Raw genomic sequence first — 26,194 nt, forward strand, 5'->3', positions numbered from 1 at the left:
AAGAAAGGAGCAGTGCCCACCCCCCTTCCCCAGCACCACCACCACTACCGCTCCTTCTGAATCCCCTCTTCTCTTCCCCCATCATAATATAGGCAGATTCCTCCTCCGCCCGCTCTTTCAAGCTCTGTTTATTCAGATGAGCCTGACTAGAGGGCAGCGGGTCACATCCACTCGCCTGGCGGAAACGCTCCTGAGTTGAGTGGTGTCTCTGGTGAGATGGTGTGTGTGTATGTGTCGGGTGGGGGTGACATGTCAGGACTTTTTTTTGGGGGCGAGATTTCTTGGTGTTGGTGTGTGTTTATATGTGAGGCTGTGTGTGTGTGTGTGACTCTCCAGCCTCTGTGTGTGTGCGTGTGCACTTGTGTGTGTGTGTGCGTGTGTGTGTTGCTCTGGGTTATGAAGTTTGAAGGTTCAGTTGTCAGCCCCTGTGTCATGGCCTGGCCCTGTTATGTAGAGGGCACACACTGTCATTTGTTGCAGGACCGCTTGAAGTGAAGTAAGTCACATAGGCAGAAAAAAAAAGGCGGCCGCAACACTTCAGGCTCTCATGTTCCTCTGACTCCATTTTTAGATCCTCTGCGGCAGTAAGCGGCCAGTGGTTGATCAGTTCTATTGACGATAATGAACTTTTTCTTCAATTTGACCGGATGTTTGACCGGAGGTTTTAGTTTTGTAGGAAAGAGTGAATGTGATACTACTATTTTTCATATCACGCACGTTGTGTAAACCAGGTTTTTTCGTTACGTGATGCAAAAGTCGGCCTGTAGTACAATTCTCAAGTCTATCCTGGGCTGTGTGTTTCAGCCATTTCCCTCTGTCCATGATGAAAGCAGTACCCACACTCTTAAGGCCGGTGGCTCCAACTGGTCCAGATTTGTCCTCAGTCATTAAGTTGCGACCCGAAACCTAATTTAAATGTAAGATTAACAGCCGTTCTAATTTATTTTGCAAAATGAACAATGCAGTAATCCACAATTGTGTGCACTGTTATAACCGCAAAACAATACAATGGAGGCTTAAAACCCAATTAAATAAAGAGCCATTAAAACAATAGCAAATCATTTACTGCGCATCCAAGATACTGTTTCATCCGGACAGCAATCAAATGCCAATAGACGTATGATAACATCAGGGAAATAACCCGCTGGATTTCCTTGCCATTGTTTTGCTTTGACAAAGTTGTTGCCTTGTTGCTCTTGTGGATCAGGACCCGCCGGCTGAGAACCACTTCTGTGGGCTCCGTCACGACAGACAACAAATAAATAGACAGTGAATCGTCCTTAAACTTGTTGCCGGGATTGTCAGCCGAAACGGGGCAGTACATCCTACGCCACGAGCCCCGATCCGACGCCAGCCGCGTGCGGACCCCCTTCCCGCTGCCATTGTTCCCCGCGGGCAGGCATTGTTGCGCGGGGGAGAGACGGACTCATGTAAATGCTGTGACAGGCTAGTGTCTCCGCTGACTGACAGTGCGGAAGGATTGGACTAATCTGAGCGGCTGATTGGAAGCGAGCGGCGTCTCGGCTGTCCCGGTAACTCCCGACAGAACAGACAGCCTCAGCTGACTTATCGGTGTTTGTAAGTCCCTCCGCTGCGCCGGGATGACAATGGGGATTAGTGCCAAGGTTCTTTAAACTGTGTTTTATTATTTATTATTTATTTTTTTGTAGTGGGGGGGGCACAGTGGGGACGTTATCGGTGCCTCGGCAGGATGCTGCCGCAGCTACTTTTCCTTGACTGTCAATTAAAGAGGGGATCATTAACTTCAAGGGTATAAATGTTCTAACACTGGTATTACGTTGGGATGCTAAGTCGCTGACAGATGTTCCAACTTTAATTCTCCACTTGTTTTTTTTTGTCCTTTAATTAATTTATGTATCGCTGCTTGGCGGTTTTAAATATTTTTCCCTCGCCCGCCTGCCCTTTGTTCGGCTCTAATCTCTGTTACCGTTGGTAGTCGCAAAGACGATTGGGCCTTGTCACTCGCCTGTGTTTCTGAGGAGGTTCAATCGGCTAATGTATTCAATATCAACAGACAGCGAAAGGTAAACAGTATCTAATGGTGCGCGTGTGCCTGCGCCTCTCAGCCCGAATGGGATGGGTGGGAGGGAGGGAGGGAGGAAGCCGTCAAACAGGAAGACCCCGCTATTGACGTAAACACGGCCAAGGTAGACATTTGGAAGTAAGGCTCGTGTACATGTTTCTTTCACTTTTCTCCCTCTGTGTTCATCGTCGTTTTGATGCTATTTGCCAATTTTTAGTGACGTGGGCGTGAGGGGTCGCGTTGAAAATGCTCCAGATACTCAAATACGATTTAATACAAACAACTCTATTGTTTCAATTTCTCATTTTGAAATTGCGATATCGATATCTTTGTTTGGAAGTCATTCAACCATTTTCCGCTTCAAATAAAAACCACCATCATCACAATTTAATTGAAATATTTGATTTCTACATCAGACTGAATTTGTTCAGTGAAATATTTTTGTAATGCATGCCGGATGGTGTACTGCAAAGTTGGTAGAAATTCTCTTCAATCTATATTGAATTGCATCATGAGATCCTGTCAAATACCCAGCCCTACTTTTGAGGAAAACGCAAATATTAGGAGAACTTTTTTTTTTTATATATATTTCCCTTCTGTCTCTTACAAATAAATGATGAAAATAGTGTTCTGCTTGTAAGCTGTCTTGGGCCGTGTGGCACTCCTCGGTGACATATGTGGAGTGTATTTACTCAGTGCAGTGAGATTCGTTCGACTGGGAGCCATCAGAGGACTGAGATCTGGGAGTCCTACATAGGGATGTAGCTGCAGAGACGGGGAAGGATTAGGAGGAGGAGGAGGAGGAGAAGAAGGAGAAGAAGAAGAAGAAGAAGAAGAAGAAGAGAGCGGGAGAAAAGATAGGAGAGCGCTAATGGGCAAGCTCTCCTCATCCCCTTTCCCCGTTCTCTCCTGACAGCTCTGTCTCTTTGTTCTACCCCTCCACCTCCATCACCGCCACCCAGCCCCTCGGCCCTCTCTCTGCCGGGGATTCGTGACAAGTTTTCGCGGTCTGATCAAACACAGCGGTGACACCTGATTAGGATATAGTGCGTGTTTACAGTCGTGCGTGGCAAAGGACCCCCTCCACCCACACACACACACGCACACACACACACACACACACACACACGCGCACACACACACACACACACCTACCTCTACCGCCGCAGACAACAAGGGAGACTTCACCTTGACTAATTAAATTTGCACCTGCAATGCCAGCTGTGACAGCCACTGGAGGGCTGCCTTCATTTATGTCATTCCATAACTACTTCCTGTGACATTCATGGGGGCCGACCGCTCCCTGGCTCCTGCCACAGACCCTGCCACGTGTGTGTGCGTGCGTGCGGGCGTGCGTGTGTGTGTGTGTGTGTGTGTGTGTGTGTGTGTGTGTGTGTGTGTGTGTGTGTGTGTGTGTGTGTGTGTGTGTGTGTATGCGTGAGTGTGTATATGTGTTTTTTTCCAATAGCCATGTTTGTATTTTGGAGACGGTGTGTGCATGCTGTGGGGGGGTTGCTGCTTGGGAAGGAAGTTGATAAGAGTGGTGCGTTGGGTGGATGAGATAGATGGACGGAGGAAACCGCTACTGAAAAGAGGGTTTAGGCCAAAGAATTTGTCTTGTTTTGGAGGTAGACGAGCCCCGTTTTCATGTTTGCTACCGATTGCCAACGCCCCAGGGATAAATTGCCACAAGAGCAATCTTATTTGAAAGAAACTGAGGATTTACGTTGAGTATTTGATACACGAAATAAAATAAACAGGCGTAACTTGACCTTGAATAGATGTCCAAGACATGATTATCGGCTATTAAAGTGCCGTTACCGGTTGGCAAGCATGCAAGATCGTTCTCTTTGAAATAGCATTTTCTTGGAATATTTGAGTGTGTTCTTTCCACAACAGTTCCTCCAAACAGTTATTGATAGCATTTTTTTTTTGATGATTATTAGGAATTGATATTGCACGTTGGGAATTGGAACTCTACTTGCAGATTAACTCTGTCTGGGATGCAATGAGATAAAAATACCCCCAAAATAGTCCTCGCACCACCATGCAGGCCGGCCTTAATGCACAATCCAAATCTGTTTCAAAGTTTTCCATTGTGAGTATTTATCTGCTTTGTCTAATGAAGCAACTCTCCTTGTTGTCCAGAGTTGTCCAGAGAGCATTAATTGGGTGCTGGAATCAAGTGGCCAATGTACAACCTTTTAGTGAGACGTGCAGAAAATATGAAGATTATTGCAATTTGCTGATGGAAAACAGTTTTCCAGTTGGACATTAATGGTGTTGGACGTGTTGGACAGCTACTGTGTTCTATGATGAAGTCACCCCTTTCAAATATACATGCTTACCTGTGCTGGCCGACTCCTTTGTTTACATTGAACATGCATGTGTGAGTGTTTGTGTGCAAACCTTCTAAATCATCTCTGTGAGTGTAAAGCAGCCAGGAGGAACAGGACATCCGTCACATAGTGGGAGATGGGACCTGGTAATTTCCTAACCCCCCCCCTTCCTGCCTCGACGACCCCCCGCCACAGCCACAAATTGACCAGGCCCGACTGCTGGTCATGCTGTATTACATGGGTTAGATTAAGTAATTATTTCTAGGCCACTGACTACAAGCAAGATTAATAGTTTTTGAAGCGGCCATAATGGAGGGCTGACCCGCTGTGACATAAGCATTATTTCAGGCTCACCTCCACTCTCATCTCCCTCACCTCTGGGCAGCGGCAGAGAGTGATTTATACCTGAGCTAATGAGGGGAGGGTGACGGGGAACCGGGGACCCCCAGCCCACTGCTCCACCCTTGCAGGCATCCAGGTATTCCTACATCCTTGCTTACTCCCCCATAACCACAGGCTGGCACGCGGGGGGTTGATAGTGATGGGCATTTCTGTTCAAGTGTGTAGTTTGTGGTGTGTGTGTTTTTATTTGTGTGTTTGGACGCCAAATCAAATATAATTCAATCTTGGCCGTTGTGCATCTCTGTTTTCTGACCATACCATTTCTAAGAATATATATCCATGAAGAAAATGCATTTACAGAATTGAAGCGGAACATTTAGATCTTTTTCTTCTTTCGGGCGTGACGCAGGCAGACTGAGATTCTGACTGTCGTGTTGCGTTGCCTGTGGGGACCTCCTGGTCCCCTCAGTCAGCCAGCTTCCCCCAGTCCTCTGGAGCCTGGTGGACCGGAGGAGCTGGAGAGTTGTCACTAGGTGGCACTTGGACATCACGTTATCTGATGCTCCTGTCTCGCCTTCCCTCATCTTCCATCCACTCTCTTCCATCCTCCCCTCTCTTCATCCCTCCCTCGCCCCCTCTCCCTCTCGGTGCTAAGTACACCTCGCATGTCAGGGTGTTTTATTTTTATTGGCTGAGGCCAGTGTGTAATGCATTCACCTCCATTCCTGCCAGCTGTTAAATGCCCCAGAACATGGTCTGGCCAGGCTCCGCCCCGTTAACCTGTGTGATTGGCTGTAATAATTAGCAGAAGTGAACAGTAACCATGGCGCCCAGTGAAGGGTCCAGGACGGCTGGCGACTCGCTGAATATGTACGTGACAAAATCTGCTCTGCTGCCGGGGGGGTTTAAACAAATTGGGTCCAGCCCAAACTGAGCCGCATCCATCCCAAACTCCCAGTTTGTTTTCTTGACTCTTTTTTTTTAAGCTTTAATATTAACCTTCCTCTTAATACATGCATGCAGTGTGCCACCAGCAATTACATTTTCAAATGGCTGGGTTTGTAAACCTCCAGCGTGTTAATCTGTCACTATTCAAGCTACTGGGAAGAGTGTAAAGAGGATTAAGCTATTCAATTCCTGGTAGAATATTTGCCTTTGTTCGAAATGAGTGAAGGAAAAATAAATAAACAAGGTGGCTTCTCAAGCAAGACAAGTGCCTTCTGCTCTAGTTTGGGATTTGGCTAATGCCATTATAGATAACCTATCTGCGCCAGGATCCCAGAGAGGCAGGTCATGTAAACAGCCATGAATCATATCCTGCTCCATAATTTAATATTAATCTGAGGTCAGTTCATAATGCCATACAATCTGGGCCACAGAGTACATGCGATAGAATTAGACTTGTCCTAGATGTTAAGTCCACATCTGTGTGATAACCATATGTTTTAATAATGGCTTTGGTGAGTCAATGCGTTAAATTTAGGGCACAAGCTTGTTTATGATGACTTTGGTTACAAATCATCATGAACATATATTATGGGACAGGGATAATTCCTGTGCTTTTCCAAAGATATTGGGGCGCAATCATTCGCGAAATTATACATGACTCCAAATGAAAGCATAGAATTTAATCAATTCAAAATATGTTTCAAGATCAAGTAGGCCTACATAAACCTACATAAGTTCTTTGTTGACAAAACCATTTGCACTTTACAAGACGGCCATCTTTTAGATAAACAATAAGTTGATTGAATGATGATATTCATGTAGCATTTTTTTAAACCTTGGAAATGGATGCAGAGCTTTCGAAAGCTGTGCAGTAATTGTCAAAGCTGTCATCCAATCCATCCTCTCTACCCCTGTCTCAGCCCCTCATTTACCCTTGACTTCCAACCCTTCGGTTTGGATTGCAAATCATCTTTATCCCACATGAAGGGCCGGGGCTCGGCAGCGCCGGCAGATGATCTAATATATGGAGCCTAAAGGACACAGAGCTGCGGAAATTGTCGTAATTTGGAGAGGTTGCCTGTCACACGATGGGTTTGATCAACCCGTGCTGCAGTACATAGAGCCGGGTCTTTGCACGGTCTTACAGTGGTACCGGATTAGAGGCACAAGCCACTTCCACTGTGATCAGTCAGTCACACACGTAGACACGCGGTGGTACTGAAATCCTCCTTGTGCTCTTCATCCACGTCGCCCGCGTACTTGTCGACAAGCCTACTGTATGGAAATGAGGGATGCAGCAGTTTACAAAGAGGAATATATTACGATGTTTCGGCACAATACAGATGCACACGAGGGCTGGGCGGTATTGACAACATCAAACAATATTTTTATCATTATCCATTATTTTGTAATATTTTGGGGATTTCTATTGTTTTTTTTTAAGGGGGGGGGCTATCAGAGCAGTAAGCCAAAGTACTGGTGCAAGAGTACAGTATTAGACCCTTTACTGATCGCAGCATCAATATTGGTGCATTACTGCCACCGCCCTGCTCACCTTATGTTTCGTTGTGTATATCATTATGTATTTTGTCCAAAGCGACTTACAACATATTCATACACCGATATAGGCGTCCATGCAAGGCTCATTGGGATCATTTAGGGGTTGGGGTTTCTCAGGTCTAGTGTGTTGAAATGTGTTGGGCAACAGAAGTCTGCGGCACTCTGGCACAGAGCACAGATCGAGTGTTATTGAACTGTTGATCATCACAGATCTCCAATCCGTCACTTTGGGAACAAATTGGAACAGTACAACCGGTGTCCTCCCACCCATCTGTGCAGTGGTGGCCATGCCGTGCCGCAGACATGCACCTGCAATGTGTTTGGTCTGCTTGACTTGTGGATGGTGTGATGGCGTCCTGTGGAGCAAGGGGTGGAGGATGGAGGGTTTTTAACGCTCCACCTGCTTATCGATCTCCTCCACTCCCGCTGAACCTGCCAAGCTGGGCACCCCCAGCCCCGGAGCCGGCAGCGGGGAGGACGCACGGAGCGGGAAGAAGCCAGCCGTGGCCCCCAGGACCGTAGGCCCGTCCTTGACGCCGCCCGTGGGACGGGGTATGGAGGACATCCCTCGAACGCCGCCCGAGTGCAGCTTCCTGCCCTTCCAGTGCGTCAGCCCGCCTCCAGGCTAAGCAGCACTTTGCACAGCCATATTGATTTTTTTTGGAGAGGCAGAGAAGTGTGGCCGGCTGAACTGAGAGGGAGGATGGGAGGGAGGGAGGGAGGGAGGAAGGAAGGGATCGAGACGTCGAGAGAGCTTTTCTAAAGCACTGACTTCTCCTTGACTGCACCTCGGGACGCGACAGCGCTGTTAGATCAGCTCGGTGGCCCCGGCGCGCCCCTCTGAAAACTGCTAATCACAGTCTTTCAATCAACAGTCTCCTTCCCCCCCTCGGTTCTCCCTCCCTTTGCTTGCCCCCCCCTCCCCCAGGAGTGGGGCCCCCCGCCCGAACGCCATGGGACCGTGTCGGTGTTAAAACTGCCCATTCCACGAGGAAAAGCGCTGACCTCATGAAAGCATGTTGTAATTTGAAGGTGAAAACTAAAAAGCCTTTCCTCTATCGACGTAATCTTAATGGAAACATTATGGCCCAGCTACAAACTAACAATTAAAGGCAAAGTGGCAAAAGCCTCTCGCGTTTCTGCTTAAGGGCGGCTACCTAGAGGTCAGAGAAGTGCTGTTATTGAGTTAGGCTTTCCTGTTTCCAATCTAAGAGTAAATGAGAGTAAATGACAGACATGACTTTTAGGAAACTTTTGTGGCGGTGTCATTTATGACATGACTGTTCCAATGAAACTTATCGAGTACATATATATACATATATATCGGAACATGTACTGCCATATTGAGAAAATCTAAAATCGCATGCATTTTTTAATCAATATCAATCATTTTTTTCATTTTTCTTTTGGGAATGGCGTGGGACTTTTGTAAGATATTTCACAACTTCACAGAACAAACATATGTGAAACAATCATCCGTAATGTGGATAAGGTTAGGGTTAGGATTAGAACAGCTAAAATTGCATTACTCTTCTGTGATGCAGCCTTAAAGACAACTTTTAACTCTATCACGATAACCCAAATCCCAGATGATTATTATACGATGATATTATTGATATGTCGGCGCTATATTTATATATCCTCTTACTTCTACTCACTTGTTCTGTTACACTTTTTTCTCTCTTCCTTTTACTCTTCTTCTTGGATTTGGCACTTGCTAAAGGTCAAAGAAACATCTTTTCCCCCTCTGAGGTGTGGATAAGTGTGAAATAGATGTTGACACCACAGACACATTGAGAAGCACTTAAACGTGGCAGCCATATGCCAAATTGTCTGTCTGGACTTCCCCCAGGTGGATTTGTAAATACTTGATATGAAAACCTGTGTCAGAAGGATTCTAAGACTCTGAGACTCTGTGTGTGTGTGTGTTTGTGTGTGTTTGTGTGTGTTTGTGTGTGTTTGTGTGTGTGTGTGTTTGTGTGTGCGTGCGTGTGTGTGTGTGTGTGTGTGTGTGTGTGTGTGTGCGTGTGTGTGTGTGCGTGTGCGTGCGTGCGTGTGTGTAGTGCGCATTCATCACACAGACACACACATGCCCGCCCACACACACATACACACACACACACACACACACACACACTCACCGGCGTGCAAAGGCTTGACAGAGATGATGGTGGGGGATGTTTGATGTTGAGTTAAAATGGTGTACCAGCGCTGTGCTAGCGTAATGTACCTGCAAAGTGTGACATTCTTCTGGTGTGACTAAGCGCCGATGAAAGTGTTTGTGTGCTAGACTGTGTGTGAGTGTGTCTTTGTCTTTCCAAGCGTCATTTCAAGTGCGTCAAGGCTATGGTTTCAGGTGTGTGTGTGTGTGTGTGTACAGTTCTTTTTTTTTTGTGTGTGTATGCATCTAATTAATGGCTGGACATTGTCCCCCGCAGCGCTCATAATGTGCTTATAACAATGTCATAAACAGGGCGTGAGCGGTCCGCCCCTTTCCTCGCTCGGGTAGATGGATGGACGCGTTCTGATATTAATGGCCTCACGTCCTGCCCACCCGTCACTAAGTGAAACGAACAACGCAGCCTTCAGCCTCCAACAACAATTAGCGAGGCCCCCGAACAAGCCCCCTTTGTCATTTTTCATGACTTACCTGCGGACCACCCCTGAGCGTGTTGTGTATGCATGGCAGGTGACGCCGGTTCATGATGTCGGTTCACTCACAATCAAAATCACCTGCTCACGCGATCAATAAAAACATTAAGGAAAAAAAAAAAGTTAGGTGTTGGTTGATGTAGAAGGGCTCAAAATCATTTACTGTGTTCGAGTCGGAATGCACAAACAGAGCCTTTTTATAGGAGACTTTTTTTGTTTGTTTTATAATGACATCTATTATATAAATATATTTCCCTCCTAAATGGGCTAAATCAAGAAGGAATTGGTTTAAAAATTCCTTGGAACATGAGATGGGTGAAGTCTGTAAGACAATATAGAAATGTTGGGGTGTTATTACAGTATGTGCTGAATAATTATTAATAACTGGTATTAATAATTAAAATAATCGTTTATTAATCCTAAAAAGTTGTATACCCTGAAATTAGTAATAACCACATTTAATCATAGTTATTTGTTATTATTATTATTATTATTATTATTATTATTATTATTACAATAACTTATCAGACAGAAGTTATTACGTATTGCGTCAAGATCTTTTTAAATTAAAATGCAAGTTGTGAGTTGTGACATAATGCGTCATTATAGTCATGGTTTGCCAAAAAACAATGGAAGGGTCCATAGTGATAGACAATGTAAGAGCTTGTGTGAGACTTTCCCAATGATAATTTGGAAAGGTTTACATGGGCGATGCAGGGTAATGTTTTGGCAGTACAGCGTACCGAGCCGACCAGGGATGAACCATTTAGCCGTGAGTTCTCACTTGAATTTATATGCATGTGCAGCTCCTGCAGCTTGGGTGGACGTGGGGTTTAGGCATTGCGGTCCCCCCAGCGTTCGGGTCAACTCCCACACATTCCGACCGGTTAGCCATTCACCATTCACTATTCTATTCATTCATTAGCTCTTCCCGCTGGTGAGCCATCACAACCAATCAAACAAGCCGCTGCCTCTGCTGCCCTGACAATAACTCATCACCACGAATGAACCCATATCAGACGTGAGGAAGGAGGGTCAAGGAGGATAGGGTTAATTGTTTTTTTGTTTGTTTCTCCCTCGCTTTGTTAGTTTGAGTTTGGTTGTTATATGCCACGCTTTACATGTGAAACACTTCACATGCAAATTGCAGCGCGCTCTATGGAAATTTTGGTGCTTTGCCAAATTGCTTTAATTTGCCACTTCCTACTTCAGACCTCACACATGCACGCATGCTCTTTTTCAGCTTTTCCAAGAAGCGATTCACACTGAAATGATGCCACTGCAGAGCTGTACACAATGACACGACGTTATGAAAGCGGGGAGCGTTGTTCCTCCTTCTATGGGTGTGTGCGCGCGCGCGTGTGTGTGTGAGGTCGCACCGAGGTGCTGTGTTATCTCAGTGCAGTTCGAGTGCTTCAGCGACGTGTCCTGTGGACGAGGTAGGCCTGGACCTCTGCAGACCTCCTGTGTAGGGAACACGTTAGATAGCAGTGAAGTAGCGTCTGTTTGCTCAGGTGTGGGAGCCCTTCGTTTTGTACTTAGACACATGAAAAAGACACGCACACACACACACACACACAAAAACATACACACACTTACACACAGAAAACAAAATACTTTTGTCGCCGTATAGTTTCCAACTAGTTCATCTTTTTCCGCTTTAATCCTTTTTGTGCCGGCGGGTGCGATGCGAGGCGGCGGCGGCGGGTTCTGTCTCCGCCCTCGTAGCCCTGGTCTCTGCGCCGGGTGGCCTCGCACCGGCTCTATACATTCTGCAACCCTCCGCCAAATGGATGGAGGCGGAAGCGTCTTTCATGTCCCCCTCTCGCCTCCTTGTTTGAGGCCAATGTTTTACAGCTGACTTGTCAAAACAGTTGACTCTCCTTGAGCTTTACAGAAAGAGGCCACTCTTGAAATGGCTGTCACACACGTACCAATGGTTTGCTATTTAAACAGGGAGCTTTATTACACGGCTATCTCTCATCACGTCTCCCCTTGAGGCCACAGAAGGGCGGAAGCAATCATTGAAGTGCTGCCCCCTGTGGGTTGGAGGTCTAACTCTTCACCGTGGAAGTGGATGCACTGTGTACATCTGGCTTCTGTATGCAGAAGAAGACATATGGTCCATTTTGATGATTTAGTGAGGCCAGTATAAAATATCTTTCATATATGTATAAAACATAACTGTAGCAAGTGCAATGATAAAACAAATGCTGTATCCCAGAAATGTTTTACTCATTGATGGTAACTTTTAATTAATCATAACAGCATCTATTTATAAAAAAAATTATACATACCAGTGTTAATGTAATGAATTAAATACAATCTCAGATTCAAAATTAATTAAAAATGTGTTTTATCACAGGATAGCAGCACTTAAAAATATACTACTACTACTACTACTACTAATAATAATATACTACTTATAATAATAATAATAACAATAACAATAACAACAATATTTATTACAATTCTAAATCTTATTTGTGACCATACATTTTTATCCCTCACTTTGTATCATCTGAATCTACTCCAGCCTGCTTGGAGACACATTTTCTCCCTTAGCAGTCCCACAGCGCCAGGTTCTAATGGACCCTCCAGGGTAGACAAAAACTTGGAAATGGAAAACTGTTCTTTTTTTTTTTTTTTGATCCAAGCTAAAGGGATTCTCGTGTGGACCTGCCAGAGTTGTCTGGCTATTTTGAGCCATTGATGCTAAGCGCTGGACATTAATCTACTCTCCACAGACCGCTTTGAAGAAAGTGACCGCTGAAGTGTCACAGATGGAAATGAATAAAATAAATAAATTGAACGTACACAGTGTGATATCGCTTATAGGCCAAGATCAAAGCAACCCGATTGAGCTCTATTCTACCTAATATGTTTTTTCCTGTGATAAACAGTCCGTCTGAGGATATAATCCCATCAAGGAATAGAGAGATTAAAAGAGGAGAAAACATCAGATATATCACTCAGTACGGATTGGTCGGCACGGCCACCATAAAACATCCCCGCTATTATGGAATTGGTAATCCCATTCCTTGGGTTTGAGTGGAAACGCAGACCTTTTGCGCCTCGTGTCTTTCTTTTTTTCCCCCCGTCTTTCCCGGCAGAGACGGACAGATAAACAGACAGAGAAAAGTCTTCTTCCTCTCTGATACGGCGAGGGCCCGTCTGCTTCACAGGGCCGGTAGAACGGCTTGTCTTCTGTGGAATTTCTGAGCGGCTTGATGTATTTGACATGTGCGTGACATGCCCGGTTGCGTTGCGCTCACTGACCCAGCTGGGCATGTTTGTGTACGTGCGTGTGTGTGGGTGTGTGTGTGTGTGTGTGTGTGTGTGTGTGTGTGTGTGTGTGTCTATAGGGGCATGCATGCCAGTGGACTAGCGCGCACGCACATATACATGCGCTTGCGCCTTTTGTGTACGCTATCGGTTTGTCTGTGGTGAATAAAACCACGGGGAAGTGGCCTTACCTTCCGTGCACGCAGGCACAACACATGCCCTTGTGTGTACATTTTTACGTATAAATATACACATGTGCACACACACAAACACACACACACACACACACGCACGCACACCACACACACACAGATCACTACTTGGAGTCTGGCCTTGATATCTTGAGCTTCTGCCATGAGCTGGAATTTGACACCAATGAATGTGTGTCAGATTGTCAGTTTCTCCCTGACTCTCGCTGGCAGCCTTTTGAATGGAGCCTGGCCATGAATAGTGCATGTTGTTTTGTGTTGTAGATTCCAACTGTCTGTGGGCCTGTTTTTGTTTGTTCCAGAATAAAATGAGAGGCCTGTACGCTCGTGTGCATCCTTTAAGAAAACTTTCAGTGGATCCTGAGTTGTTTAGCCTTAGGTAAAGAAATGCATCCCCCCAAGGCTCAGATTTAGTGTCTTCTCTCTCTCCCTCTCTCTCTCCCTCTCTCTCTCTCTCTCTCTCTCTCTCTCTCTCTCTCTCTCTCTCTCTCTCTCTCTCTCTCTGTTTCCTCTCTTTCCTCCCTATTTTGGATCTGTTTTCATTCTGTTTGTATTTAACGTGCATACCTTCTCAGCCTGTCCTCTTTTTGATCCAACCTCTCGAGTCAAGTCTTTTTATACCTACACTTTAATGTCATTAACAGGAGCTTTTATTTCGTCCTAAAAGTCAAGACATATTTTGCCAGTGGTGGTTTCTGTATTCCTTTGCGTGCTGCATGAGGTCTCTGGCATTATTTTGCCAACAGAAATGTGAGATGCTCACAGTAAATGTCTGGGAAATATATATACGTCGCCTGTTCTCTATTAAAACATATATATATATATATATATATATATATATATATATATATATATATATATATATATAAATATATACATATATATGTCATAGCCCTCCGTCTAGGGTGGTTAATGTGCGGTGCATTCGTAAAGGTGTCGGTGAATTTTAAGGGTCTGAAAAGGCCACAGTAGGTCTTTGACACGGCTCCTTTGCACACCATAAGGACATTATATGGTTTTGTGTGTGCACCTGTGGAGAAATGGACAAAGGTGACTTGCGCCCACACACACAACCCTAACACACACATTACTTATTTCTATACACAAATATACACACATATTGATTTGCAGCATATATAAATGTGCATGCACGAATACACACTTTTAACACACACACACACACACACACACACACACACAGACATACACAGGCACACAGGCAGTCGGGGGAAAGAGGCAGGGTGGGGCAGCACTTGTGAAATTTATTTGGGTATTGCAGTTTTACGCCAGTTGCCATTGGATTTACAGGTCGGAATGGAATGCGTAGCAATGAAAGGCACTTTGATCTGTCCACCAGGTTTTGGAGTTTTATTGGGAGAGCTCCTTACGGCAAGCTGCATCTTTTATAAGGTTGCGAGGAACCCCTCCAAAAATCATAAAAAATGTGAGACTTCAGTGAAAGCAAACGTGGGGACACCAAGGACGGTCGAAAAAACACTCATATCATCGAAAGTGTATCCACTTGTCAAATACTGTGATTTACCTTATTGGCTTAAGCAAGTATCTACAGCCTTTGGTTGTTGGTAGATGCAGCTGTTTTGCATGATCAAACTCGGCGTAATTGTTTGCGTCCCTTTATCGGGTCGCCTCTATTATATAAATTGATATTTGAACAGCGGCATCACAGACAGTGTGTTATGACACTGCTCATGGCAATCCACACGGCTGTGCCTTGATCTGCACGTCGCCTTTCATTTGGTCTTCCAGAGACGTAGGCTACTGCAGGAGTTGGGAGACCAGAAGATCCCCTTCCTGAGGCCTTCAGACCGCGGTTTCCAGCAACTGGTGAGTCAGTTTGACCTGGAGACAATTCAAATGGGTCCAGTACTGTGGCTAAGACCAAAGCCATCTGCCTTTTGTCTTTTACTGCTTACTTACACTGTTTGAATAATGATTGTGTTTTTTTTTGTTCTCCTGATACTGGCTCTATGCAATGGCATAGAAGATTAATTACACTTCTTAATCTTTCATTCGGTTCAAGATTTCTTTCAGTTTAGAAACTTTCACATTTCTGTCCGCCGATTCTATGTATGCATACATGCAGGATGGATTTTTTTGCTGTGTTTTTCTGAAAAACTACTAAAGAAAGATCACACTTTCATCGGCATGCCAGAAATGCATAATCAGTTCAAACTGCTTGCTTAACTTTTCTCTTTTGTCGATGAATATGAGACCTGTAGGGGTCATGATGCGATAATAATAAGCAGGTTTTATGTTCTCCCAGTGGGATTCTAGTTACTCCGGCCTGGTGCTGAGGCGATCCTGCTCCCTGCCCGCCGAGCTCCACAGCCAGGTGCAGGCGGCTCTACTCACCTTACGGAGCAAGGGCTGCCTCCTGAGAGACTTGGTGCGCGTCCGCGACCGAGATGTGTTCACGGCCGTGTCGCGGGCACTCCTGGGACAGCCGGGCCACACCTACCGCTACCTGGACACGCGGCTGTTCGCCATCCCATGGCACAGCGAGGACGGCGAGGCCAAGAGTCAAACCTGTTGCGACCCCGACTTGAGGGCTGCGTGCAAGGCTTTGTGGGAGCTCAATACCTACTTTTGCTCGGATGTGTCTCAGAGACAGATAGGGGACAAGCGGTGCTCGACAGCGGGGGAGGCCGAGGCCAAGTGCGGAAATGAAGGGGACTCTGAGTCCAAGCACAGCGAGGGGGGAGGGTCCGACTCCAGACAAAGCGAGGAGGGGGACACAGAGTCCAAGCACAGCGAGGGGGGGGACTCCGAGTTCAGACAAAGTGACGAGGGGGACACAGAGTCCAAGCACAGTGAGGAGTGGGAGATTGAGTCCAAACACAGCGAAGAGGACTGTCCCGGTTCCAGACAAGAGGCAGAGTGGGAGTCGGAGTCTAAGCACAGCAGCGAAGAGGGCGAGTCTTCCCAGGCGATACAAAGTGAACCTGGTTTGAAAGCGAGCGAGGGTAAACGCTCTACCTGGACACATAAGGCCGGCGGCTGCACGGAGCCTGAGCCCGTCAAACTCGGGGCCCAGGAGAAACCCGTTGCTGAACTGAAGCACAGCCTGTCCGACTACCACATCGAAGACGAGGAGGAGCAGGAGAGCTCACAGGGCTGCTCCCAGCCGAGCCCCCGCCGGGTCTGCACTGGCCCAGCCGAGTTCAACATCACCCTGCTCAACTACATGGACCCGGCAGCTATGAGCCATCTTAAGGAGGAGCCTTACTATGGCATGGGCAAAATGGCGGTGGGCTGGCACCACGATGAGAACCTTATTGGCCAATCACCAGTGGCTGTGTACAGCTACAGTTGCCATGATGACAAGGGTAAGGACAAAGTTATAAACTCGGCAATACTTCTACTTATTCACTGACCCTGTCATTTACTGACCATACATATTGAATATATTTATATTTTTATGACATTAACTGACACATTTCCACTTTAATCTAAACTACACCACCCTAATTGTATAACTCCCTAAGATATGGCGACCAAACGTTATCGTTTCAAATCTAATATTCCATGCTGTTATCTTGGTGCCTTTTACAATGGATCAGATGTGACTAACCTTGTGTATTATGGCCTGACAGCAGCAAAGCAGCTGTAGACATGGCCTCTGGCAGGGCAGCCATCCGATCCATCGGGGCGATAGCGTCAGGGCATTATCAAATGTCATCGCTGGCTTGCTGCCGAAAGCCTTATCTGCAACTGATCAGGGAGATCACAGACACTCTGAGCTGAGTCCCCACCACGTGGGCCTAGCGGTGCACTCCTGACAAACACGTCTTATCGCACATAACGTTGCATCTTATTCTATTCCCTACAGAAATGATCAACGCACAATTATCTGATACGGAATAATAATCTCTGCCGTGATGAGTTTTCCTTGACTGCACTGCGAGAACCGTGCAGTCAGTTTGTTGTCTGTTCGTTGTGTGATGTGGACCACTCAAGATGCGCCAAGCCCATCACGGTATTATTCTGGGTAACCAATCCATTTACTTGTATATCGATGGTATAGAGGGGCTGATTTTTAGACCGATGGGACATTTGAGTGCAGTCCGATCGGTATATTTTTGTTTTTGTTGTCCCTCAGTTTACGGTGCGGTTAACCTATTAGATCTTTCCTTGTAACTTCTCGCACTTTTCCCTTGGTGGGCCTTCTTAACCGGACCCACCTGCTCTCGAGGTCTGCTTAGATGATTTTGTTCTGACCCAAATCACCTCTAACCTCCTGAGCTTCAAACACCATCACAAAACAGACCTGTGCGCTTTGCAGCTGTGTGCCTTTCTAGGCCAGTGCAATCCCACAGGTCCCAGAATTCAGAGATGAAAGGCCTGACCGGTGCTGCGCCGAGCTACACCCGCGGTGCATTACGGCAAACAAAATGCACATTCACTTCGGCCAGACAGCTCCGAGGACTCCCAGACCCGAGGATGATGGAATTGTTACGACAAGGAATGTTGCACTTTTTGCAACGGGGTCATGTTTTTCACATCGTTCTCGGGCTGACACCGGCTTTTTCATCTGTCGCGGCACAAATGAGCCGTAGACTGTAACGCGTCCGATCTCTGAGATGTACAGAGGCAGCATGTGTTGCACGGCACCTGCCTCCCCTGTCTGTAGGCTCTCGCCTGCCTCCCCCCCCCCCCCCCACGCCCCCCAAGCCTGCGCGGCATTTCGAGTTTATCTTTTCCTAGCCGCACTGATCCACAGGAATCTGCCGTGGCTGAGTGTTTTCCGGCCAGGAGGATGATCTTCCACCATTCTGAGGCCTTGGGGAGTGGTGTCATTAGCTGGCTCTCAGCGCACACTGGCTGGAAATTAAGTTACTATTTATCCGTGCTGAGCAAAGGAAAAGGCAGCTGTGGGGCAGAGAGGCCCGGGAAGACGTTAGTATTGATTTTGCTGAAGGGTGTCGACCGGGCAAAGCCAGATATGGTTTTCTTAGTGTGCCTTTATGGGATGGAAGAAGTAAGCAGGACAGGAGAGCTGGTTAGACAGAGCGATTTGGCCTCGAAAATCGGAAAACATCCAAAGCCCATTGTCTGATAACACACTGCTACATACTTCCTCGAAATAACATCACAGGCCTCTTTCTTATTATTTCCTCTCACACGGCATTTAGGCCGTATGAACACTGTGCTCAAATCCAATATGATAATACCAAAACATGCAATCCCTGCTAAATCTGCCTTGCAATGATTCCTTCCATCCTAGTTACAGGGTTGTATTTGTTAGCGCCGTTGTCTGGGTGCTGGGGCTTCCGTGTGCTCCTTACCGAGGGCTTCCAGTGTTGTTGACCCAGAGATTTAAGCTCATTACACCGTTGCCCTGAATTTAACTTGCATGAGCATCCTGCTTAAAATGTCCAAGATTAATTCAAAACAAGACTGTGCCCGATGTGGCATCTTGTGAGGTAATAGTGCTGAGTTACGGGAAGCTGGATACAAAGGGGAAGTGGGAAGTGACAGGATGTGGGGCAGCCCTGACGTGATCTGACTCGGGTGGTGTGTGACTGACTGACAGGTGAAGGTGGCGAGGGTGGCAGCGGTGAAATGGCGTGCTGGAGAATCGGGCTGAAGGTGGCCTGGGACATCTACACCCCAGGCCTGGCGCTGCCCCTGCAGTCTGGAGACTGCTACTACATGACAGGTGCTACCCCGACTCCTCACACCACATTCATAGAGGCAGGGACGACGCATATTAACACATAATGATCCGCTCTGACTTTGAAAGAAACATATTGTGTTTTTTTTGGTACCCCGCCTCAAACGGGCCGTGCAAGCCGGATGCACTTCAGCCTCTTTTTTTTTTCCTGCTTCCATCTCCTCCTCCCTGTCTCACTCTCTCGCTCGGGTGGGGGGAGACCGGCCGGAGCACGGAGCCCTAAGGTTCCATGTGTGCATTAGAGGGGTTAGGAAAACCAAATGTTATTTTATGAAGTCCTGTGACCCAATGCCGGCCCAGTCTCTGTGGAAAGGACAGGCAGCGAGCCACGTGGGTGTAAATCACCTCCTTAATGCTGATGGCTGCAGCAGACATCCCCACCTCCTCTGCCTGCCTCACAGACACACACTTCATATATATATATATATATATATATATATATATATATATATATATATATATATATATACACATATACAATATACTGTCTGTTTATATATGAACTCTTTAAATCTAATATTAAATACATGATTTAAAATGAATTCACATTAGTTTGCTGATACACCTGGAATATTTAAAAACACCTACTATTTGTATAAATTCATTAATCAAAGAAGTGTGACATTTAATGCAAGATGCGATGTTTTATACTTTTCCGAAGCCAACTGTCTTTACACAAAGCGATTATCACATGAGCTTATCAGTCAATCACAATGCTTCTGCACCTTTTGTTGCAGTTTATAGACTTGTGGTTTCTTTGCTATTGTTTTTTTATACATTCACTATTGGGCGTGGCGCCGCCCGTTGTGGCTGTCTGCACAGGCGCTCCGCGTTGATTATCCACATTTTAGTATTTTTATCCGTTTTGTATCACTGTGTTCGCCAAACACTATTCTATTCACTAACTGCATTACGTTTTAGGAATCAGTTAGTTTCAGTTAGTTGCTAGGTAGGAATTAGGTTAACTATTATGTTCGGTTTAGTAGCTATTGTGCATCATCTCCGGGTGAGGTGCAAAGCAATTTCAACGTATGTACATATGTATATGTATGTGACAAATAAACCTCTTGAATGGAATTGAATTGAATTAAAAAAACAGATTTAATCTATTTTATGAAATAGCGTACATATATTCTTAAGGAAATATAACAACCAAACATATTTTAATCGTACAACTCGGCTGCCTGCTCTCCTTACTAAATAGGCACTCACACTGGAGATGGTACACCACGTGTGCTGCTCTAGCTGCAGGATAGTGGCGGTGGAGCCATGGCTATGGAGTGATGGACTGTTGCGCAGGCCTTTGTAATGGGACTTGACGGAGGAGGATCAACAGGGATTTATCCTCCACTTGGGGAGGCCGATGGCTTCACCCAGATAGCGGCTCACACTCGCCTGCACCGCCAGCCTACATGAGCACACACACACACACACACACACACACACACACACACACACACACACACACACACACACACACACACACACCACACAACATAGACACAGAGCTCCCACCACTGAACTGGGTTTTTGAACAAAAAGCAACCCCATTTATTATTTTTTTTTTTTTGGGGAAGCAGCTTGTAACAACAAAAACACACAAAAACAACAATAGCTTATAACCGCGGACACCGTAATGTCTTTTGAGGGCCATTTGTCACAGACGGGCCCTTTTGAACTGCTAATGTCTGAGCGCTTCGAGGCAAATTGAATCACTGTTATTTCCACCCAAATGGAATTTCAGCGGTTAAAAAAACAACCATGCAAGTCTTGACACTGGCCCTGTTCAGTAATCAGATTTCAAGCTCCCAATGCACAGGGAGGTAGAAGAAAAGAGTTGACCCAATATATTTAAAAGCCTGCTTCCTGGAAAAAAGGACAAGTGGCAGCAGGCGTAGGGGTTGAAAGAAAGATAAATATTTATTACAGTTATCGAGTTTGCCACTCCTGCCTCCTGATCCCGCCGAGACGTCAGATGCGCCAAGAAACGAGCAGATTGATGGAGATAATTTGTTATTGGATATAAACAGTTTTAAAGACGCAGAGTAATTCTGCCCAGAGACCTAATCCTTCACAATCTCATCAAGGGGAGGAGTTGTTTTGTTTGTTGCAATCTTTTTCCTTTTTCTGCTTTTTTTTTTTTTTTTCCCCCACCAAACAATAATATCATCCTCTCAAAGCATGTGGCTGTTTGACTTTCAAATCACAGGCATTAGCCATTGTACTCCCGCTCAAGGCGGGTGTAAATATGCACATGTGCTGTGAATGACAGCTCTGTCGGGGCTAAATTAATTATTGGTATGAGGCAAATAACGGCGGAGCTAGGGAAACATCTAAACACACAGAGAAACACATGGAGGGATATGCCAGAAACAGCAGTAAAGCTTCCTTCTGAAGCCTGCCCGATATTGGACAAATGTTTGTCGGCATGGCCCTCCTGTCTTGACAGATTGAACGAGATCTGCCGCTGTGTGGTAATTAAAATTATCGTACAATACGGCTCAGTCCATTTGTTTTGGTGCCGGGTGGAGTGCAGCGCAGTCTGGCGGAGTGTACGAGATGTCATGTTCACACGCACACACGTACACGCGAGCTTCTCGGGGTGCTTTTCTGTTCCGTTCAGCTTGTCTTGTTTTTATTTTATTTTTTTCCGGGTACAGTTTTTAATGATAAATATTCCATTCCCTTCGCATTCAGATGGATTGACTCCTGTTGGGTGATTAATAACATTGGTTTTTTTTTATCTGCTGTATTGGAGGAGGTACTGTAAGTATTTTGAGTGTGCTGCGTTGTGCCGTCTCCACCAGACGACCTGAACAGCACCCATCAGCACTGCGTCCTGGCCGGAGACACCGCCCGCTTCAGCTCAACGCACAGAATGGCAGAGGTGAGCATCTGTCTATCTGTCTGTCTATCTGTCTGTCTACCTGTCCGCCCATCCGTCCGTCCATATCAAGTCTTTTTTTCGGAGAGAGCTTTTAAAGGGAAACAAAACACTCACAAAAGCAACTAAATGATTATGAGAAACACAAAAAATAATAACAAAATAAAAAAAAGCCATTCATTTCCTTATTAAGGACCTCATCGTTTTCCAGACATCCGTGGTGGAAAAATTTAGATATCGGCAACTTCACAAACGCTATGATTGTTTACGTTTTAACATCCAGCAGGGGGGTGTTATAATGCGTCTGCCTGTCTGTCCCGTCCCCCCAGTGTTCCAGGGGGACCTTGGACTACATCCAGTCACGCTGCCGGGAGGCCCTGTCCAACCTGCACACGGAGCCGGACACCAGCGCCCACAGCCTGCGGTCGATGCTCCCCACCGCGCTGCAGCACTGCGAGGACATTCACAATGAGGTGGGCGTGTCCTCGCTGATGTTCACGTTGCATGTTTTTCAGTCTACTCTGGCTTTTTTCTGGTTGCCGAGTCGGTCGTGGTTGAACTTATCTGGCCAACACAAAATCCAACTATCAGGAAACTAGCAATGGAACATTAATAAAGGTTTATCTTATCTTCTCTTATCTTATTCCTAAGCCGACCCTGGTTAAAATTCATTTTCCGATAATGTTCTCTCTATCAGGCCTAGGTTTAGATGATCTGATCAAATATTTGGGAATACTCTTTTTTTACATTTGATCAATCTTTCTATTTCCTCTACATCTTGGGTGCTGGTTATCATCACTGCTCAGTAGATCTGGGCAATTGATAAAACATTGATATTTTGTTATGAGAGGAGATATCGAAATATAGTTAATTATTATATTTAAGGCTGCATGACATCCCACAGTAAGGTATCACAATGTTCTGAACTTCATAGAATGTTTTAGCTCTTCTGGTCAATGCCTCGACTTGCTTTGTCAGTATATACACATTTTCCACAATTATCGATATGGAGTTATTGGTCAGAAAAGATGTGTCAATGTTGCCCAGCCCTACCGATAAGCCGAAAAAACGCCGACCAGTCCAGTGGGCGCGCAACTTCGACTTTGCTGTTTGTTTCTCCTCAGGAAAACGCTGCCTCTTGTCGGATTCACGTTGCTCTCATTTGTCCTCGGATGTGATGGATCGTTAGCACGTGCCCCTCCATATGTTATCTCAGGGTGTAGCCAAAACCACTCCCCGCTCTCTCCTCCACGCACAACATTGACTGACACCGGCTTGAGCTATGGAAGGATACAACGGGGTGAAGGGAAACGGCTGCGTGGGGGCGTCTGCGGCGCTACCAGTGGCCCCGCATTCGGCTGCCGGAGGCCAACAGTTAAACTAGCACTTCACTTCCCTCCCCAGCTGCACGCTCCAGCCCCCCCAGCAGCCTTTCAAGCAAACGCTAGCACCCGGGCTCCTCGGCGAGACGCCATGACAGATGAGCTTGGCATAAGGTTGTTTAAAGGTTGTAGGCAGTATTAATTATTCATCACCGCCAAACAATAGGGCCTTCTACGCTAGTCGAGAAGTAACACCTGCTAGCCGGCCGCCAAACGCCGCAGGATTACCCAGCGTAGTGCTACACCTGGGGGAAGGGACCCCGGTTATTTAGGTGCATGTATCACTATGTGTGTCTGGATTTGTGTGTATGGGTATATTGGTGTGTGTGTGTGTGTGTGTGTGTGTGTGTGTGTGTGTGTGTGTGTGTGTGTGTGTGTGTGTGTGTGCGTGCGTGCGTGCGTGCGTGCGTGCGTGCGTGCGTGCGTGCGTGCGTGCGTGCGTGCGTGCGTGCGTGCGTGCGTGTGTGTGTGCGCGCGCGTGTGTGTGTGTGTGCACCCGCTCGTACTTAAGTAAGAGGGAGGTCTGCTGCTCGAGGGGGCTCTCGCTCCCTCCCCTACCGAGCGATTGCGATGATCGATGTGGCCATTTGTTTGTAGATGCCCATGAGAGCAGAACACCCACTTAAATGATGTATTGTTGGCAGAGTTATTTATGAATGCGGTCCACTCCGGTGCTTGGCGGGCGCATATTGCACGGGTCGTGTTTGACATGGACGACCGAGGAGCGAACAAGCCGGAGACACGCCGGCTGTCTGACCCGACCGGCGTCTTCCGGGCCTCCCCTTAAAACGGGCTAAACGAGGCGGAGGACCAGCGCCAGCTCGTGTTACTTTGAGGGCGGTGTGCGCAGCGGCTGGATGAACAGAGGAGGGGTGGCGGCAGAGAGTTGTCGGAGGGTTAGCGGCTGACGAAGATGTCGCGGGGCATCTGCCATCAGATAGAGAGGGAGCGCGAGAGGGAACAGATTCGGCCGGTTTGCAGCCGGTCCTGAGAGAGAAAGAGAGGGAAGGAGCTGGGAAGGACAGGTAGAACAGATGATCCCGCCGGCCTGTTTGTCAAACCTTGTTTCCGCTTTTTTTTTTTTTACCTTAATATCACTAGCCTTTCTGGCCGGTGAGTGGGATGTCGTGAGGCTGGTGCGTGGGTTTACCGGGCGGAGGAGAGCGGTGTGCGAGTGGCATCACCACACGGCCCTATACGCCTGCTCGGCTTTGAAATGCAAATCCCAGACGCAAATGTCTTGTCTCATTTAAAGCCACGGTGTCACTTCCCAGGTGGGTGTGTGACAGTGTGGCCCTGGGGGACGCCCTCTAATGATGAAGTCCCCCCCGCCCCCCCCGGCACGGTAAATATTGAAGGGTTAGGGACAGGCTTCTCCCACATAGCAGAAAAGTAAACTTAGCATAGAGGCAGGTGTGTGACCTTCACGTGTTGTGTTTTTTTTCTTTTTTTGTTTTTCCAGGACAAAACTTTTCCCCGGGCTCTGAGCTCTTAGTGTGGCCTTGCAAAGTGTCGGCTCAGCCTCAACGCCGTTTACAGCCTTCAAACCCGCCTCTTGTGAAATATTTACCGGCAGACTGATGTGCATTGGTGTTCTCCATTTTATCCCTATTGTGTTTACATTATCCTTTCCTTTCTTTTCCTTAAGGTGAACTCAAAGGAAAACTTTTGTTTGTTTTAACCTTGTTTTTTCTGATAAACCCAACCCAAGGCCTTCAGCCGTCGGCCGCACGATGGGGGGCGCTCACGGCCGCGTTCTTGGCTTTCCGCGATTGCCCTGTCGCGTGGCGATATTGAGAGAGTAGCTACGGCTGACTGCGAAGGTCATTGATCTCAAGGATAAGGGATCTCATCTCCAAAATTTGATTGAAACACAGCATTTACCTTGGGGGCCCAAAGATGAGAACACGGAATTGAAAACTGTAATGTTATGAAGGATAGCTCATACCTAAAGACTGTAAAGTATGGGCCAATGTGTGATATCGTACGTGGCCCTGGCGCGTGAAAGACAACTGTGGCGGTGTGTAATGAGTGTGATTCGTGTGCGTGGTAGCTTACAGAGGGCTAGGGGGAGCGGCGTCGGTGGTTGATGTCTGAGGAGGCTAGGAAAGGTAAACAGAGGACGGCAGGCTGCGATCGATCCCACCCTCATCAGCTCCCACCCCCGGGGCCTCGGCAGGAAATTGATTGGGCCTGCTCCGGGAGCGCCGCGGAGGTGTGGAAAAATCTTGCCTCATTAAATGGGGGGAAAAAAGGTGGCTACTCGGCTTTGACTCCCGGGTCGCCATGGTGAGCGGCCGCTCGGCGGCGGGGGCTAATGTGTAGTTAGCGCGTCCGTCACCTGGAGAGATGACAGCCACCGCTGCAGGGGCGCCACTAGCTCCCCCTCTCAACCCCCACGCCATCTCAGAGGAAAAACTAGCCCTAACAACCGCTCTCTCTTTCGCAAACACTTTCGATTGCTCTGCCTGGATAGGTGGCATTTATTCAGAGTTCCCCTCTTGGTAAATCACAGTTGGGCGTGCAGAGTCTAAATGCCATATTGCCCCCACTCTCCGCTATCCTTAGATGGCCGGCTTTGTGTAGGCTACTGGCCGGCGCCATGGGGGCCGGGCGGCCATGTCGGCTCAAAGCGGATACATAGGTTAGCTTCCTTTCAATAAAGGACGAGCGGACAATCAGAGACACAGAAAGAGGGATGGACGGACGGAAAGGGACGTCCAATATCGGCCCTCCGCACCTTTGTTGTGTGCTCGAGCCGCGGTGATCGAAGAGGAGTGGATTTGGGGAGTGTCGAAAGCGACCATAAAGGCTGACATTTCTTTGAAGGTGGGGTTGTATGGAGCGACTGTGA

At 46.9% G+C, this 26,194-nt stretch overlaps 1 protein-coding gene across 2 annotated transcripts in view; it reads left to right on the forward strand.

Annotated features, from left to right (window-relative positions):
• The window catches only part of fto (FTO alpha-ketoglutarate dependent dioxygenase), a 132,031-nt gene that overhangs the window by 11,412 nt on the left and 94,425 nt on the right, over positions 1-26,194 (forward strand). Inside the window, exons 2-6 of one of the 2 annotated variants that reach the window (XM_079997022.1) lie at positions 15,147-15,224; positions 15,664-16,726; positions 18,934-19,059; positions 21,882-21,961; positions 22,288-22,431. In XM_079997022.1, the coding sequence (XP_079853148.1) occupies positions 15,147-15,224; positions 15,664-16,726; positions 18,934-19,059; positions 21,882-21,961; positions 22,288-22,431 (1,491 nt within the window). The remainder of the gene's footprint in view (positions 1-15,146; positions 15,225-15,663; positions 16,727-18,933; positions 19,060-21,881; positions 21,962-22,287; positions 22,432-26,194) is intronic. The other variant, XM_079997021.1, reaches the window with a different exon arrangement.

The sequence above is a fragment of the Zeus faber genome (assembly GCF_960531495.2).
Source record: "Zeus faber genome assembly, chromosome: 3".
In the NCBI taxonomy this organism is placed as follows: Eukaryota; Metazoa; Chordata; class Actinopteri; order Zeiformes; family Zeidae; genus Zeus; species Zeus faber.